The 17,654-nt window shown below is 37.0% G+C and overlaps 4 protein-coding genes and 1 pseudogene across 4 annotated transcripts; 4 read left to right on the top strand and 1 right to left on the bottom strand.

Annotated features, from left to right (window-relative positions):
* On the top strand, positions 323-1,889 carry LOC104760407 (annotated as a pseudogene).
* On the bottom strand, positions 1,845-3,688 carry LOC104778539 (methylcrotonoyl-CoA carboxylase subunit alpha, mitochondrial-like). The gene is made up of 7 exons (XM_019242863.1): positions 3,556-3,688; positions 3,139-3,373; positions 2,893-3,053; positions 2,647-2,760; positions 2,286-2,531; positions 2,087-2,183; positions 1,845-1,984 (listed from the first exon to the last, which is right to left on the bottom strand). The coding sequence occupies exons 1-7, from the start codon at positions 3,649-3,651 to the stop codon at positions 1,980-1,982; spliced, it is 954 nt and encodes a 317-aa protein (XP_019098408.1). The 5' UTR covers positions 3,652-3,688; the 3' UTR covers positions 1,845-1,979.
* On the top strand, positions 4,876-7,153 carry LOC104760415 (N-alpha-acetyltransferase 20-like). The gene is made up of 6 exons (XM_010483340.2): positions 4,876-5,012; positions 5,105-5,195; positions 6,106-6,238; positions 6,521-6,590; positions 6,769-6,829; positions 6,922-7,153. The coding sequence occupies exons 1-6, from the start codon at positions 4,935-4,937 to the stop codon at positions 7,011-7,013; spliced, it is 525 nt and encodes a 174-aa protein (XP_010481642.1). The 5' UTR covers positions 4,876-4,934; the 3' UTR covers positions 7,014-7,153.
* Positions 7,287-12,481, top strand: LOC104760424 (probable transmembrane GTPase FZO-like, chloroplastic). Its single transcript, XM_010483353.1, has 11 exons — positions 7,287-7,831; positions 7,948-8,498; positions 8,620-8,688; positions 9,275-9,472; positions 9,562-9,693; positions 10,230-10,316; positions 10,406-10,846; positions 10,948-11,115; positions 11,363-11,593; positions 11,817-11,932; positions 12,053-12,481. The coding sequence occupies exons 1-11, from the start codon at positions 7,333-7,335 to the stop codon at positions 12,351-12,353; spliced, it is 2,793 nt and encodes a 930-aa protein (XP_010481655.1). The 5' UTR covers positions 7,287-7,332; the 3' UTR covers positions 12,354-12,481.
* LOC104760435 (protein FANTASTIC FOUR 2-like) lies at positions 16,213-17,273 on the top strand. The gene has a single exon (XM_010483366.1). It carries the CDS (start codon positions 16,348-16,350, stop codon positions 17,077-17,079), a length of 732 nt encoding a protein of 243 aa, XP_010481668.1. The 5' UTR covers positions 16,213-16,347; the 3' UTR covers positions 17,080-17,273.

Below are 17,654 nucleotides of genomic sequence, written 5' to 3' on the forward strand. Positions count from 1 at the left end.
AGTAGAACAGTAAAGTTTTGAATGTTTGATAGTATTGCCGGCAATACTAGAGCTCCTCCCACAATAACAGGAAAATAAATTAAACAACAGAGATTTGGTTTGCTGATCACTTTTGTCTTGTTGAAGCTGTGTAAAATAAAATGTAAATGAAATTTCATATCTGTGCATAAACACAAGATGACTTGTCTCGCTCTGTACAAGCGGTGTCATGGATAACTCATTGTATCTCTCGATTGTTTCGATCTCATTGTCCCAACACGTAGCTCGGTTTACAGGCCCCGATTTTCTCTAACCAAAGATTTCTTCTAAGAAAAAGGTACTCGCTGTTTAACATATTCCTTGTCAAATCTTGCCAATTTTTACGCCAATGTTCAGTTGATTCCGTAACTGATGCTTCTTTCTTTGAAACTATACCAATGATTTCAGACATTACCTTTAAGTCAGTCTCGGATTTGTGTTGTACGGAATGTGCAAGAGACGATATCAGTAAGGCACTGCCTAGAAGAGGAAAGGTAGCAAGGAACTCACTTGGAGCCGCCATTCTTGGATTTGATACTGCAGATGATGATAGATTGGATCTCAAAAAAGTATCTGGAAAAGGATCAGAGGTTAATGAACACGATATTCCCGAAATTAAAGTGGTTTCTAATCACAGTATGATTCCTTATGATGAGTTCTCTAGAGATAGGAAGTTTTTGAAACTTGAAGCTGAGGCTAAGGATGTTCTTGGTTCATTGTTGTCTAAGTTGCGTGTACAGGTCAAATTGATTACCTCCAAACGCGGTGTTCTGCAGCCGACGGAAGAGATTTATGTGAAATTAGCAAAGGCATTCCTGGAAAGTGGAAAGATGAAAGAGTTAGCAGAGTTTCTGTTAAAGGCAGAACATGAAGACTCCCCTGTTTCTAGTGATAACTCGATGCTGGTGAATGTTATCAACGCTTGTATTTCCCTAGGAATGTTGGATCAGGCGCATGATCTACTCGATGAGATGCGTATGGCTGGGATAAGAACCGGTTCTTCGAACTAGGGAAGTGACATCACTCCTTAGAGATGCTCAAAAGGCAGGGATTCAATTAGACTCAAGCTGTTATGAAGCTTTAATCCAGTCTCAAGTGATTCAGAACGATACTCATGGAGCTCTCAATGTGTTCAAGGAAATGAAAGAGGCGAAGATACCGAGAGGCGGCAATCAGCAGTTCGAGAAGCTCTTAAAGGGATGTGAAGCAAAACGCAGAGGCGGGACTTATGTCCAAACTCTTGAGAGAAATCAGAGAAGGGCAGAGTTTGGATGCTGGTGTTCATGATTGGAACAATGTGATCCATTTCTTTAGCAAGAAAGGTTTGATGCAAGATGCAGAGAAGGCGTTAACGAGGATGAGAACTCTTGTTCATTCGCCAAATTCTCAAACTTTTCATTCTATGGTCACAGGGTATGCAGCCATAGGGAGCAAATACACAGAGGTCACTGAACTATGGGGAGAAATGAAGTCCATAGCCGCAGCTACTTCATTGATGAGGTTTGATCAAGAGTTGCTCGATGCGGTGCTCTACACGTTTGTTAGAGGCGGATTTTTCTCGCGGGCTAATGAAGTTGTGGAGATGATGGAGAAAAAGAATATGTTTGTTGATAAGTACAAGTATCGGATGCTCTTCTTGAAGTATCACAAGACTGCTTATAAAGGCAAAGCTCCAAAAGTTCAGAGTGAGTCTCAGCTCAAGAAGAGAGAAGCTGGTTTAGTATTCAATAAATGGCTCGGGCTATCTTGATTATGAATGTAAACACCATTTTGTATATTTATAACTTACCGTCATCTACAGCTTCAAAGATCTATACAGAGACAGCTTAAACATTGATAAAGCTTTGGATTTATTTATCTTTTGTAAGATTTTGGTTTATATACATACACACCCAAACGCTTATCAGTTCAGGCTTCCCGTAAGCCAGTGGGAGAGTTTCATCAATCGCAAATCATGTTATTTATCCTGCAAAGATTGTGAAACTGGTGGAGTTGGTTGAAATTCTGAAAGGATAATATGAATGTGTAACGGAGAAAAAAGTTAGTACAGTACTAAGGTACAGACAACCTTTGATCCTGAATAGAGCACTACCATCTGAAACCTGTTGGCCTGCTATAACTTTGAGGCCATGTATGCTTCCAGAGGATGGGGCTTTCACAACGTGCTGAACCACCAAGTAGGACAAGAATAAAACGATAATTACTTTACTGTTTCTTATATTTATGGTATATGGTTGCGGGGTATATGAAGAGGTTTGTATACTAACCTCCATCTTCATTGCCTCCAGGACTAATACAGGTTGACCTTGATCTACTTTAGCTTCGTTTTCCACAAGGACCTTGACAACTAATCCGGCCATGGGGGCCACAATGGTTCCTGGAGGGTGTGATGATGTTTCGGAGCTGGTTCTGTGTTTAACACCTTCTTCATCTTCAGAGAATTTGATTCCTACCTTCTGCTTGAATTGATGGTGTTCTGAACCATGCCATATATGGATGTGTTTATAACCCTCCTATTACCAAAACACATCGTAAGCAGAAATTACGAGAGAGACGGAAAGGGCATGAGATAAAGCTGTGGCTCTATGAGGAGTTGGTTGAACATGATGCTAATGAATAATGATTTACCTTCAAGTATGTGGCTAGACTAACGTTCATGCTCAATCCGGCAGCTTCAACTCTAAAATCACACTTTCCTGCTCGAGTTACCCGGACTTCTAAACTTGGAGAATCATTGCCTTCCTGTCTCGTGGAATGTTGTCAAACCATCAGAATCCTTACTATAGATTAGGACTCATAAATTTAATGTATATAAGACAGCAATGGGGTTCAGCGTTATCTTTTACAAAAAGAATTTAAAAGTGAGTTAAAAACCTGAATGAGATAGCTTCCATCTGGTTGACATATTACACCGAGTGATATTAGGTTAGAACCAGTTCCGTCGTACTCATTATTCCACTCTAGCTCAATGGTTTGTTTGGCTTCATGATGGACCCTAAAAGGAGGATGAGAATACCATATCGATGGAAGTTTCCCTGGATGAGTTTACACACAATAAATTAAATCATGCTCGGGAATCATGTAACTGGTGAAGAAGAAACTAGACTCATGTGAACTGACCATGATTACTTTCATTCCAAGCAGAATGCTCGATTGCGGAGACACAAGCAGCCACCAATGCTGCACTATGCTTAACTGCTTTGTCTGCCACTTCTGCTGCAGCTGGATTACTTTCATCCGCAAACAGATCACTTCCATGGTGCTCATTAAAATGAGTTTCTACATTTCCCACTGCAAACTCCTTATGACTAGCAAGTTTTTGAAGGAAATTAATGTTTGTAGGTACACCTGCTACCTGCCAACAAAGATACCATTTAATTGCTGAACTATTGTGGTAGCTAAGAAGCGATGTGCAAGATAAAGAGTCTCTTAAAAAAAATGGAACCATAAGGCGTTGACAAATTATAGTTGTGCTGAAGTATAACTTGCCACTGCAGAGAGCACCAAAATATTTTTACGGGGTCTAAGGGAATGTACCTGAAAGTTAGACAAGCAATCCTTCAGTTTCACTAAAGCTTCGCCACGATTATCTCCCCAGACAACAAGCTTTGCAATCATAGGATCATAGTGCATGCTAACAGTGTCTCCTTGCTCAACTCCAGTTTCAACCCAAACTTTTAAGAGGCAAATTCCAAGATGAAAGAAGTTAACAAAAGGACAAAAACATGGTCAGGTTAGAAGTAATTGTTTGCTATCCATTGTTTTGGGTTCATGGTTTTTCCTTTTGGTTAACCATAACAGAAATCTAAAACAGAACCAACAAAAATATCCTTTGCAACAAAAACGAACAAACTACATTTTAATGGTCGGTCTCTATGGGCCGAAAGTCCAAGACATAACCAAAATATAGTAGTTTTACACTTAAGAACTCTCTTGTCTTTTATACAGTTAGGGCATCTGGGCCGAAAGTCCAAGACATAACCAAAATATAGTAGTTTTACACTTAAGAACTCTCTTGTCTTTTATACAGTTAGGGCATCTGCATTAAGACAAGTGTTTTGGATGTTCTTAGAATAAAAATATTATTAAAATAATATAAGATTATTAGTTTAAATATTTTATTTAAAAAGTTATTGGGAGAATATGTTTAAGATCATAAGATTTAATAATATAATAATCTAAAACATATTACAATTTTAAAAACTTTAGAAAATAATATTTAAATTGCAAACTTAAAAAACTTATACTAAAATTCAAAATACAATACCAAATTTTTATGAAACAAAAAAAAACAATAAAAATATAAATAAAAAACTATGAATTGATAAAAGATTTAACGGATTGGTAGAAAAACTATGTACAGATCGATTTATACATGGAGGAGATCTCGATTTTGGTGTTTTAATGGCCGGAAAACACAGCTTAATGGAGAAGATGGTGAAGAGGAATCTATCGCCGCTTTGGAGAGAAAGAAGGAAAACTCTAGCAGCGATTTCAAACAAATGGAGAAATGAAATGTTTTCTCCTTTACAAAAATTCGTATCCATTCACGGGTTGCCACGTCATGCTGGAACTGACCCAAAATCAGTTTTACATGAAGACCCAACAATATGTTCTTCAGCCACTATTCCCTATATTTTCTATTTTAAAAAAGCTAATCACATCCAAGATGTTGGCCCAATGCAAATGGCCTTATAAAAAAAAAAATTTTGATATCTCTCCTCTTATATTATATAGAATATATTTGTTTTTAAAAAATCATATACATGACGTCATCAGTGTCCTAGGCCCAAAGATAAATGGGCTTTAGTAGATTTCTAGTTGGCCCATGTAAATAGCTGTGTTGTTTCGTCTTTCGTTCTTCAAGAGAATCAATCAGACGAAGCTCGAAGGGATTTGAGAGAGAGAAAGAAGAGATGACGACGATAAGTAGATTCAGCTGCAACGACCTTCTCCGGTTCACTTCTGTGAATCTAGACCACCTCACTGAAACAGTAAACCTCCGTGTTTCTTAATCGTAATTTTCTGGTCCTGTCTGATTATTGCTATGGCGATTTTATTGAGATTTTTTTGTTTTATGAAACAGTTCAATATGTCCTTCTACATGACCTACTTAGCGAGATGGCCTGACTATTTTCATGTTGCCGAAGGTCCTGGCAATCGTGTCATGGGTTACAGTAAGATTATCTTTTCTCTTCTTCTCTTCGTTTTTTGTGGAGATTATGTTTACTTTTAGGTTTAAACTTAGATGATAATGTATTAGTGGAAAAGCCACTAATTGATATTATTTCTTGGTTATCCAATGGATATATTAGCTGGAATGTTGTTAAATCCAGGAAGAGTGACTGTGTTTGAAACTGATTAGCATGCGGAGTTGTGAATAAGGCTTATTGATTGTTCCTTTTTGTTTGATTTACAAGGCCTTTAACCAAAATTCTCAGCTATCTCATTTGTTTTTGTGGAAAAGGGATGCTTTCATGTGCTGGTATTAGCTCTACATCTGTAGCTCGTGGTTTTAGTAATCTTGATGTGGGGTAGAAGAGGCGTAGGAAGCATGGCTTCTATATGTCCATAGAATGAGTTATATCAAGGTTCAGATTTTCTGTTTCTCAATGTTTGTAGGTCTAGTTATGCTATTCCGTACTGGTACAATATATTCTTCAATATTGTTCTGGATCTTTGACGTTCTGTTCTTGTGGTGCCCTGTTACTTGACTGGTTCAAGCCGTTTGGCTTTGTTTTGAACATCAAAATTTAATTATGGGAGAGGGGATTTCACGAATTTAATCCTTCTTCCTCCCTTTCCGTGGTATAGTTTGGAAAGGGACCTTGGAAGTATAGTTGATCCATGACTTAGAGTATAACTAAACCTTTCGATATTTGAAACTTAAGCAGTATCACTGAAAATGTTCTTTTGTATACTTGAAATATTATGGTTGATATTCATGAGAATCCACGTAAGTGGCTTATTTAGTTGTTCCTGATTTATCCCTCTTATACCAAAATTGAGGACTACAAACATATGTAAAACTTCTGTCTAATGAATATCATTTTAAATGCATGTGTCTAATGTTCTATATGGTTTCAGTTATGGGTAAAGTTGAAGGACAGGGTGAATCTTGGCATGGTCATGTGACAGCCGTCACTGTCTCTCCAGAATATCGCAGGCAGCAACTCGCAAAGAAACTGATGAACCTTCTGGAAGATGTCAGTGATAAGATGTAAGACTCAACAAAAACTAAGCATCTTTAGTTTTAGTATTCTCTTTGATATGGATCGCTATGATTAAATAAAAGATTGGAATCCTTGATATATTGATATTAGCTTTCAAAATATACCTTTTTCTTTTGTTTTGTTTTTGAAAACCGATATTTAAATAGTTTCAAAAGGAAGAAAAATCTTGAATTGCTGCTCATTGTAGCTCTACCTATTATTTGATTTGATCTCCTCTGGTACTTACTGGTCTCCTTAATGATTATTGTTCTCCTGGCTGTTGATTGCAGTGATAAAGCCTACTTTGTGGATCTTTTCGTTAGAGCTTCCAACACACCAGCCATCAAGATGTATGAAAAGGTAATATATTCGGATTATAAAATTGGTTAGAAGCTTGATGACATTGTAAGAAAAATAGAAGTTTATAACTTTCCAGTTTACATATTTTAGTTTATTATTGTCAAACCTCCTTCATAAACTTCTTCGTTAATGGCCATTTTGATATGAAACTAACCGTTTCTCTTTTCTTTTTTGGCAGCTTGGCTACATAATCTATAGGCGTGTATTACGCTATTATTCAGGAGAGGAAGATGGATTAGGTGAGACTTTGATCCACTTCTTTTTTTATCAGTAATTTGCCCTTATATATTTTTTGTTTAAAGCTTAAATCGTTTGATCTCAATAAAAACAGATATGAGGAAGGCATTATCAAGAGATGTTGAGAAAAAGTCTGTGATTCCTCTCAAGAGACCTATCACACCTGATGAACTAGAGTATGATTAAGACCCTCACTTGACCAGACTGTTAAAACACTGAATGTTCTTTTTATTTGCATCAAAAATATTCCAAGATCCTTTAGATGATGATTGTATGTGACAATTGTGTGGTTTCGTATCTGAATTATAATTTTTTCATTTCTTCCACACAAATTACGTTGATCAAACTTTAATTAAATTGATAAATATATGTTTTGAAAAATAATTAATCGCGCCGACTGTGTTTATAGCATCATTAGCTTGGGATGGGCCAAACATATATTTAAGAGATAAGAAAACTAATCAGAAACACAGAAGAAAAATCCCTCTCTCTCTCTCTCTCTTCCATGAGAACTCTAATTTCTCACCGGCAATGTGTGACGTCACCGTTTCTTATCTCCGCCGCAACACCACCGTTTCCTAGCCGGTGCTGCCGATTAGCTTCGTCATCGTCCTTTTCTCCTTCACGTCATAGGCGTCTATCTTCTCTCTCGATCAGAAACGTTTCGCATGAATCCGCCGATCAGACCTCTTCTTCTAGGCCGCGAACTCTTTATCCTGGTGGTTACAAGCGCCCCGAACTCGCCGTTCCTGGTCTACTTCTCCGACTAGACGCGGATGAGGTTATGAGCGGCAATCGTGAAGAGACTCTCGATTTGGTCGACCGTGCTTTAGCTAAATCGGTTCAAATCGTCGTGATTGATGGCGGAGCTACCGCTGGTAAGCTCTACGAGGCGGCTTGTTTGCTGAAATCACTTGTCAAGGGTCGTGCTTACCTCATGATCGCCGAACGTGTTGATATCGCCACCGCCGTTGGTGCTACTGGTGTTGCTCTCTCCGACGAAGGTAAATTTAATTTCTGCAACTTCATTCGATGCAGCTCCCTAGCAGGATTTGTTCATTACTATTTTCATGGTGAGTCCGAATTTGGTGGTTGAGATGTCTCCAAATGCTATGTACAGGTCTTCCGGCCATAGTGGCAAGAAACACATTGATGGGATCCAATCCCGACTCGGTAGTTCTTCCTTTGGTAGCTAGGATTGTCAAGGATGTTGATTCTGCTCGAAGTGCCTCTAGCTCTGAGGGTGCTGATTTCCTTATACTTGGATCTGGTGAAGATGAACAAGTGGGTTTATTGGCGGAATCTTTGTTGAAGAGCGTGAAGATACCGATTTTTGTGACTTGCAGAAGCAAAGGAGAAGAAGCTAAAGAAGAATTGCAGTTGCTGAAATCAGGCGCTTTTGGTTTTGTTATATCGTTGAAAGATCTGCGTTCTTCTAGGGATGTAGCTCTTCGCCAGTGTCTTGATGGACCTTATGTTGTGAATCATGAAACACGGAACGGGAATGAAAGCATTCTTAACGAAAAACCATTTGTTGAGGCTACTGACCTGCTGGAGAAAAAGAATTCTGCTGGCTTCATAAAATTAGAGGACAAACAGAAACAAATAATAGAAATGGAGAAATCAGCGTTGAGAGAGACGATTGAAATTATCCAGAAGGCGGCTCCACTGGTGATTTTTATTTAACACATTTGGTAGTTGAAGTCAGTTTTCCTGCAATGGTTCTAAACTAAATTTTCTGCGGTTATAATTTGGTTTTAATTTGCTTCTTGGTACTGTTTTTCATTAACAGATGGAGGAAGTCTCCCTTCTAATTGATGCAGTTTCCCGGATTGATGAGCCGTTTTTAATGGTTATAGTGGTAATTCTGCACTCAACTCCGTCAAATTGTGGTTCCAGGAATTTGCATTGGTATTAGCTCTATATTCATTAGAAACATTTTTAGTTACACATTTTTGCCAGCACGAGATAACAATGGGCATGCTTCTAATCACTTCTTCTTGTTGTGCTGCCCAATATTCTGCTGTCTATAGTTATTCAAATTAATTATCATCATAATCCTCTCTGATTTTGGCTTCGTCTCTCTCACTGTCCATGCTACTATTCCTATTTGCTCTTAGATTTGGTTATAGGGGAACTGCATTTTTCTTAACTGTACCATCCGCTTGTTGAAACGCGGACATAGTTTTCTCGCTTTTTGTAACTTGTGACTTGTGAGTATGCTGTTCTTCTTGCTATTTGGTGGTTAGAAGAGTAAATAAATTATCGTGTAATTCTGTTGAAGTATTGCATTTGACTTCCATAGAATTCTTACTAATTTCCTATCTTATTCTGCTTTGGGTTTTTAAAATTGGAGAATGTTTATAGTGGGACAAGTAGCTTTTATGCCAACATAGTTTTTTATATAACTTAGTATTTGATTGGAATCCATAATTTGGTGGTACTAGGGGGAATTTAACTCCGGAAAATCAACGGTTATCAATGCCCTTCTTGGGAAGAGATACCTCAAAGAGGGGGTAGTCCCCACTACCAATGAGATCACTTTTCTGTGCTACTCGGACTTGGAATCCGAAGAGCAACAACGCTGCCAAACGCATCCAGATGGCCAATACATCTGCTATCTCCCTGCACCAATACTTAAGGATGTGAGTCATTCGAACTTCTACCATCGTAGCCCTGAACCTTCTATTTAATTATTTGGAGAATTGACTAGGGTTGTTCTCCTTTTGAACAGATAAATATCGTTGACACACCTGGGACCAATGTGATCCTTCAAAGGCAGCAACGTCTTACAGAAGAATTTGTTCCACGGGCAGATCTGCTTGTTTTCGTTCTTTCTGCTGACCGCCCTTTGACTGAAAGTGAGGTAGAAATTACTGTTTTTCCTGGCATGTTTGTTGTTGTTGCTTTTCCTTAGTAGCTGGTTAAATCTGTTTTTTTCACAAAAGTAATCAGTAAAGTCATGTATAGACCATCAAGACCTTGTGTAGGGAAGGGGAAGTTGTCACTAGGTTCAATGCATATATCAAGGGTTTCTTGATTATAATTTGAACTAGACTATAAATATTTTGTCAAGTAATGGGTGTTATAGCTATTGCTGGAACCAGTATGTCCTTTTGGTCGATATTGTGGTAAGCTTAGGCCAAGACACATGAGAAGTGAATTGTTATTGGTACAGCAAAACTGATTTTACGTCCGTAGCAAATTGTATGTAAATGATTATTAATGAAAGTACTTTTTTAATAGATTTTTGGTTTTTATTTTAAATATCCGCAGAAGTTCTCAAAAGAGGAACAAGCTTCTCAGTGTCATCATACCCATGTCAATTATATATCTACGTCTACAGCTTCCTGCTGTCATAATTGTACTGTAGGCTGATTTCCATCTCATTGTGTTTGTCAGGTTGCGTTTCTCCGGTACACACAGCAATGGAAAAAGAAATTTGTGTTTATTCTGAATAAATCTGACATCTACCGTGATGCTCGTGAGGTTTATCAGAAACAAGATTAATGTCCTTCCCTTAATAGTTTCTGTAATCGCTGAATTTTCTTGACAAAAGATTGATTTTACTGCTGCAGCTTGAGGAAGCTATTTCATTTGTTAAGGAGAATACACGGAAGTTGCTTAATACAGAAAATGTGATATTGTATCCAGTGTCCGCACGGTCTGCTCTCGAGGCGAAGCTTTCAACAGCTTCTTTAGTTGGCAGAGATGATCTTGAGGTTTCAGATCCTGGTATTAGTTGGGGTGTCCAGAGCTTCAATGAACTCGAGAAATTTCTTTATAGCTTCTTGGATAGCTCAACTGCTACCGGGATGGAGAGGATAAGGCTTAAATTGGAGACACCCATGGTGATTGCTGAGCGTCTCCTTTCTTCTGTTGAATCTCTTGTGAGGCAAGATTGCCTAGCTGCTAGGGAAGACTTGGCTTCAGCAGAAAAGATTATCAATCAAACTAAAGAATACGCGCTTAAGATGGAATATGAGAGCATTTCTTGGAGAAGGCAGGCTCTCTCGTTGGTATAAATTCTATTCGATATATCTTGTTGAATTACGTAGGAGGAAATTGGAATGTTTTAACTTGGCTTTTGTTTTGTTTTTTCGTCTGGATTTGATTGCAGATTGATAATGCCAGATTACAAGTTGTTGATCTAATAGGAAATACCCTGCGACTATCAAGTCTCGATCTTGCGATCTCTTACGTGTTTAAAGGGGGAAACTCGGCCTCAGTAGCAGCTACATCCAAAGTTCAGGGTGAAATACTCGCTCCAGCACTCTCAAATGCTAAAGTGAGTTTGATGCTTTATTCTTTGCCTGACTGTGGAGGTCTGAGATATGGTCGCTATTCATGCAGAAATGAAATATTGTCTAACCTTGTCTTGTTGTCACCTGATTGATGCCTGGTTACTGGTTTCTAAGACTAAGGGAATTGATTTTGGCTACTCATGGTGCCTTCTATTTGTAACCATTACCGTTTTCCTGTTTGGACACTATGTAGGAATTATTTATTTGTTTATACATTTTACTGGTGTGCAGGAATTGCTTGGAAAATATGCTGAATGGCTTCAGTCAAATACTGCCCGTGAAGGAAGTCTGTCCCTGAAATCATTTGAAAAGAAATGGCCAACATATGTCAATTCGAAAACTCAATTGGGAATAGACACATATGACTTGCTTCGGAAAACTGATAAAATCAGCTTGAAAACAATTCAGAATTTGAGTGCCGGAACCACATCGAAACGATTGGAACAAGATATTCGAGAAGTGGTGAGTTTCAAGTGTTAAATACTTTTCTTCTAACTTGAATACGGTCGATTATGGTGTCATGATCTTTATCATTGTTTAGTTGTGCCATCTGTTCAATCCGAACCTAAATCCTGGCAGAGATGTTTATTCAGTACCGTATTTTCCCAGATACTTTGTCTGATTATTCAAAAAATCAATCTGAGTGACACTTTTGACATAATAGAGTTTTGCTTGCCATTTCTAGTTCTTTGTGACAGTTGGTGGGCTTGGATCTGCGGGACTATCTGCATCACTTCTAACCTCAGTGCTACCCACCACACTGGAAGATCTTCTTGCATTTGGTCTTTGCTCCGCTGGAGGGTAATAACACCTTCTCTAGTTTCCCCTCTTTGCCATTGTCTCATTATCCACACGTGCAATTAGAGGCATATTATGATTTAAGATATACTGGCTGTATGTATAACATAATCGATGTTGCAGGTATGTGGCTATAGCAAACTTCCCATATCGAAGACAAGCTATAATTGGTAAAGTGAATAAAGTGGCTGATGCATTGGCTCAACAACTAGAAGATGCTATGCAAAAGGATCTTTCAGATGCGACGAATAATCTAGTAAACTTTGTGAATATCGTTGCCAAGCCTTACCGAGAAGAAGCTCAGCTAAGACTTGATCATCTTTTAGGAATTCAGAAAGAACTATCAGATATTAGAAGTAAATTACAGTTGCTACAAGTTGATATTGATAACCTTCATGTATTACGAGACGAGATGAGACTTTAGCTGTTCCAACACAATGTCGGGTTTCCCCTTCTTGACATTGTTCAGTGGGGACAAGTGTATGTACTTTGTCATAATGAATAAGACCTGCCAGTTCCAACGTGAAATGGACTCACTGATAGTTTATTGAATGCCAATTTCAAAAGATTAGAGTGGTTCTTGAAAGAACCAACCAATAGCATTATGGGCATGAAACTCTGGTATAATGTTTTTTACTTCTTATTTCAGATTGATTGTGAAATAAATAACTGGATGAACACGAAGCTCAGGAGACTTGTTGGGAGGGAACATATTCTTCGGTTCGATTTATAATCTGCTTATGTACTTCACATCACAAGGTTAGTATATAAGTTGACTCATTTTTTAATGTCATTTTGGATTTATGTTCTCCTGGAGTTCGTGAATAGCTTGAATAAAATTCATATGCAATCGATTCTCCGCATAGGGCATTTAAAATGTCTTGTTAATGTACTAATCTCTTGACTTTAGTGACTTAAATATGGAAAAAAGGAATCGTAGTATAGGTTTCTATGGAGAGTAATTCTCAGCATATGCTAGCTACGGTTTAGAAAGATAAAAGCGCATAAATTTCTTATCTAGGTAAGGATTGGTTCAAAAAGTTTTAAATTCCGAAATTGGTAGAATAAACCTTAGTTAATGCTTGATACTGGAAATAATTTAGAATTAACGTTAGACTAGCATTATATAAACGCTTGCTCATAGGTTCCTTGTTCGTTTTTTAATGAAAGTCTCAGCTTTAAGCTAATGACATGTATGCTTGATAACCAAACCTTTTATTTTATTAAAAACAAAGAGAGAATATTATGTATGGTCAAAAGTTAAGAAAGAGAAAATCCCCAGTTGACATGTTTTTGTGTAAGCATGAAATAGATTCCACCTTACTTTGTTGCTAAAGATAAATAGACTAGCAAAATAATATTAAAGTTGCAGAAATTTAGACAACAAAAAGAAATTTTTGAAGGGATCTAGCCTTGGATTGTCCTTTTGAATTGGGGACCAGAAGTGGAATGATGATTCAGAGAAAGCCCACCTTTTTTTGGTTCTTGTTTCAAGGTTTTCGTTCTTCTGATTGGTTTACTCAAATCTAAAACTAAAAAAGGGGAAAACACACGGAAAAACAGCGATTGGCGAATGCAAGATTCGGATGATCAGGGAGGGCTCACTAGAGAGAGAAACACAAAGGTGCAGATTCTTGCTTATAGCTTTAGTTACCTGTAAGTTACTACACACGTTGTTAACTCGACATTTCATTACCAAAAACCTTTTGTTTTCACAACACATGAAGATTTGAAAAGTTTTCCTCACTTGAAATGGAAACTTCTTTTGCTACCCGTAGCTTTTTAATGTACTGTTCCTTTAACTGAATATTGTAATAGTAATAGACATCACTTACTTACCATCTCTGTTAGTAATAGTATGAGACATCCTTATTATCTATGTCCCTTAACTGACCCTACATTTATTACTTCTTTGAGAACCTATGGACTAGAGAGGAGTCACTCTCTAACCCAAGCATTGATTCGTGCTCCGTAACACGTTTCCCCATAAGTTTTCTACTACAGGGGCATACATGCTTTAAAATCATTCATTACATTTGAGGTGTAGATTAATCATAAGAAGAAAACTCAGTTTTCGCATGTTGTACTTTCCTTGTTTTTTGAATCTGGTTACAATGTACCAAGAAGTGTTAGGAAACTGTCAAAATGATCTTGTGGTGCTGCAATATCAGAAACACAATCTCAAGGATTTGGACATGAAACTGATTTCGGGCCGTTAGGCGTTGGCCATTCTACTTTTGATTGGTAAGTATGTTACTACTGCTTTTGTTTGATTCTTCTTGACTTACTCCAATCAATTTCGAAACAGAAGCATAGGCTTTGATTGGTAACATGAGTTACCATTGATTTAAGTTGAGTTATGGACTTAACTCATAGATTATTCAAAAATGTTACCAATCAACAACAAAACTAAAAAATTTAAAGTTGAGTTTGAGTTAGAATGTGTTATGGTTATAATCGGTTTATTCTCATATCAAAAAGGGAAATTGTTTGTATATATACATAGGTATGTTGGTTGTAATTGTTTATGGTTCATATCAGTTTGCATTTACAGTTTCAAGTTGGTAGTGTAACTTAGGTCCCAGGAAAGTGTGGACTTCGAACTCTTTGTCTTTGTGATTTCTCTGCCTTCAATTATTAATTTTTGGAAACATTCATCAGTGAGGGCATTTTGGTCTTTCATTGTCACTTTCAAAGGCAAAAAGAATACTGTATATAGAGCGTTGGGTACGGGCGGTGTGATTGGATGATATATATTGTTATCCTGTATTCGATTTGGTCTGAACGGATTCGTATGTGAGTCGGGCGTAAATACTACCGTTTCGATATTATAATTTTGTGTTTTAATTATTGTTACTTTTGCTGTTTTGCATATGTTATTCATTGTTCAGTTCAAATTTCAAACTAAACCATTTTTTATATGAACCACATATGGCATGATTAAGTTGTTCAAATTATGAACTCATCAGCCATTGATGATATTTAAAGGTGAAAATCATATATTTTAATATTTACCTTTACAAAACAAAATAATTCTAAAAACAGTTTTCCTCTAACCAAATGAACTATCTTAATTGGGTATTTTTAATACGGGTTCTATGCTGCAAATTATCAGTTACCTGAAAATATGTATTTCCTATAAGAATACTAACGGGGAGTATAAGAATGCAAAAGAATGTACCAATTCTTGTAGACACAGTTGATTTCACAAGATCAAGTTATAGCCACAAAATTTGAGGAAGAAACAAAAAATAAAAACATCTCAAGCGACTATAGGTTAGGTGAGCCTCTTCAATAGGATACTTTCACTACATGTTTTTTTTCTTTTTCTTTTTCTTTTTCTACTCCACTGAATTTAACCAGTTAGAAAACATTCCGGCCGATTATTTAATACTACTGATTTCTTTATGTTCTTAAGATAAATAATGTAACTTTTAGAATTTGGTCGATCGGTTAAAAAAATTACAGCCAAAAGACAAATAGTTGGCAGAATTTTGAGTTATTGCTTTACAAATTTGCGACAAACTAAAGCTGTAATATGGTCAAAGGATTATACTTTATTCGGAAAAGATCAATTATGTTGGTATCAAAGTTTAACAAATACTTACAAATTAAAAAAAAAAACTGTAACGATGTCACTTGTGGTGAGAATAACCGGGTAACAAATTGATGCAATCTTTATTTTTATCCTACATCCTAAATAAATATAAAAATGAAAGCCCATTTTTTCCACTGTGCTACGTACCGCTTGATAGGCCGAATATGCGTTTAGCCGTTTAGGTTTGCATAATATTTAATACGACGAACTTATGGATATACGATAATGTCCGAGACAAAACATAAAGAATATACAAAAATAAAAATGTAGTAGTATAGTGGTGCGGCGTTCAAATGATGAAAGAATTGTTTGTAGAATTTTATCAATCAATGATTTTTTTTTTTCCTTTGTTATATGTAGTAGTTGATTAGTTAAAATATCTAGTTTAATGGTTAATTTGTATCAATACGTTGTATTATAATTGATTAGGCTGAAAATTTAAACATAAATTGTAGACCACAAAAAAAAAAAAAAAAACACAGATTTGTGCACGGTGAATATGTGGATCCAAGTCTAATGGTTTTGTATTAATTAACATGTTGTATTCTAATTTTGTAAAAATTGTTCCAAAGATTTTAGTATAGTTCCATGGAAAAAGACTAAAAGAATCCAATGCCAAGTGAACTCGCCACTATAAATACTTGTTCACCCCTCCCTCTTCCCTTTCACATTCATTCATCTTCTCTCAATTACCTCATCCAATCATTTAATCTCTCTCGCTCTCTCTTTCTCTTCCGATTTCCATTGTTAACGAGAAAAACAGAAAGATCTCTCAATAACAATCACATAGATCCTTTGTTTTTCTCAAGAACATAGAATAATGTCAGTTACCGTTCTGGAAAACCAAAGAAACGAAAGTTTCTGTAAAAAAGATGACATGGTTGGGTTGAGTTTCCTTCAGTCTATGGCCGATATAACTGCCATTGTCCAAAACAAAGAGGATAAAACATATGTTCACCCCATCGAGAAACGCTCTGTTTCTAAGCTGAATGAGAAGAGCTTAGAGATGTGCACTGAGAGCCTTGGGACCGAAACAGGAAGCGAGAGTGGTGACGAGTTGTCATTGCTTGCGTTGGAAGCAACCACCACTCCTAGGGTTCCTTCTCCGCAGCCGAGACGCCGAGAGCATGAAGACACTAACTTGCAGGCCAGGAAATCAACGATGAGTCGCAACAACAGCTTCCCGCCGCCGATAAAGTTCGTCGAAGATTCGAAGTATAATCGTATGGTGAGATGGTTAGGAGAAGATGGTCGACTTGTGGTTCAGGCGATTAGGGTTCCGTCTCCGCCTCCTTGCTTTGTAGCAGAACGTGGTGAAGGAAGGCTTCGTCTCTGCTTATCATCAGAAGGTTCTCTACTTAGGCACAACCATGCAGAAGAAGAAGAAGAAACAGAGGAGGGCGTAGATGAGGAGGAAAACAGTGAGAACTTGGAGGGTAAAAATGGAAACAAGAATTTTAACAGATTAAGCAGCAGATGCAAGGAGGAGAATGGTCGTGAGCCTAAACCAATGCTTACTTGGAAGCAGCAGCAGTTTTGGGTCGCCACTTAAGACTTAACTCGAGTTAAAATCATTTAAATAGGGGTTTATGTTAGTTATATATATTGCAATATAGTAGTTATAAGTTATATTCTTGTCTTTTTCTAATTTTTAGTATGAGTTCTCGAGGGGACTGTGGAGTGTTTTCTATTTCTGTTTAATGTAATGTTAAATAGGAATTATGTAATATTATTATTGTTGTCATATCGATATTTGAATAATCATAATCAAAAGAAGAAAAAACTGAATATGGTACTAGCTAGTTCTCTTTATTTTGTACGTGAAGGAAGAAACAAAACAAAAAAAACTCCCGAAACGTCCTTTAGCTAGGAAGCTTCCTAGAATGATTTTCCCAAACACAACTTTTACCCCGTTTTCCACTCACGTTCATTTGCATACATTTCCGACTGGTAACACTACAAGAAAACAAGCAAATAGCGACTGCACTATTAGTCATTATTTAGTCGCTAAACAGTGTGTTACGACTAAATAGCGACTAAAACCAGTAGTCGTAAATCGAGAGTCGCTAAAATAAATAGTCGTAAAATTAGTCGCCAAATAGCGACTACATTACGACTATTTTGCGT

This window comes from Camelina sativa, chromosome 3 (assembly GCF_000633955.1).
Source record: "Camelina sativa cultivar DH55 chromosome 3, Cs, whole genome shotgun sequence".
Lineage (NCBI taxonomy): Eukaryota > Viridiplantae > Streptophyta > Magnoliopsida > Brassicales > Brassicaceae > Camelina > Camelina sativa.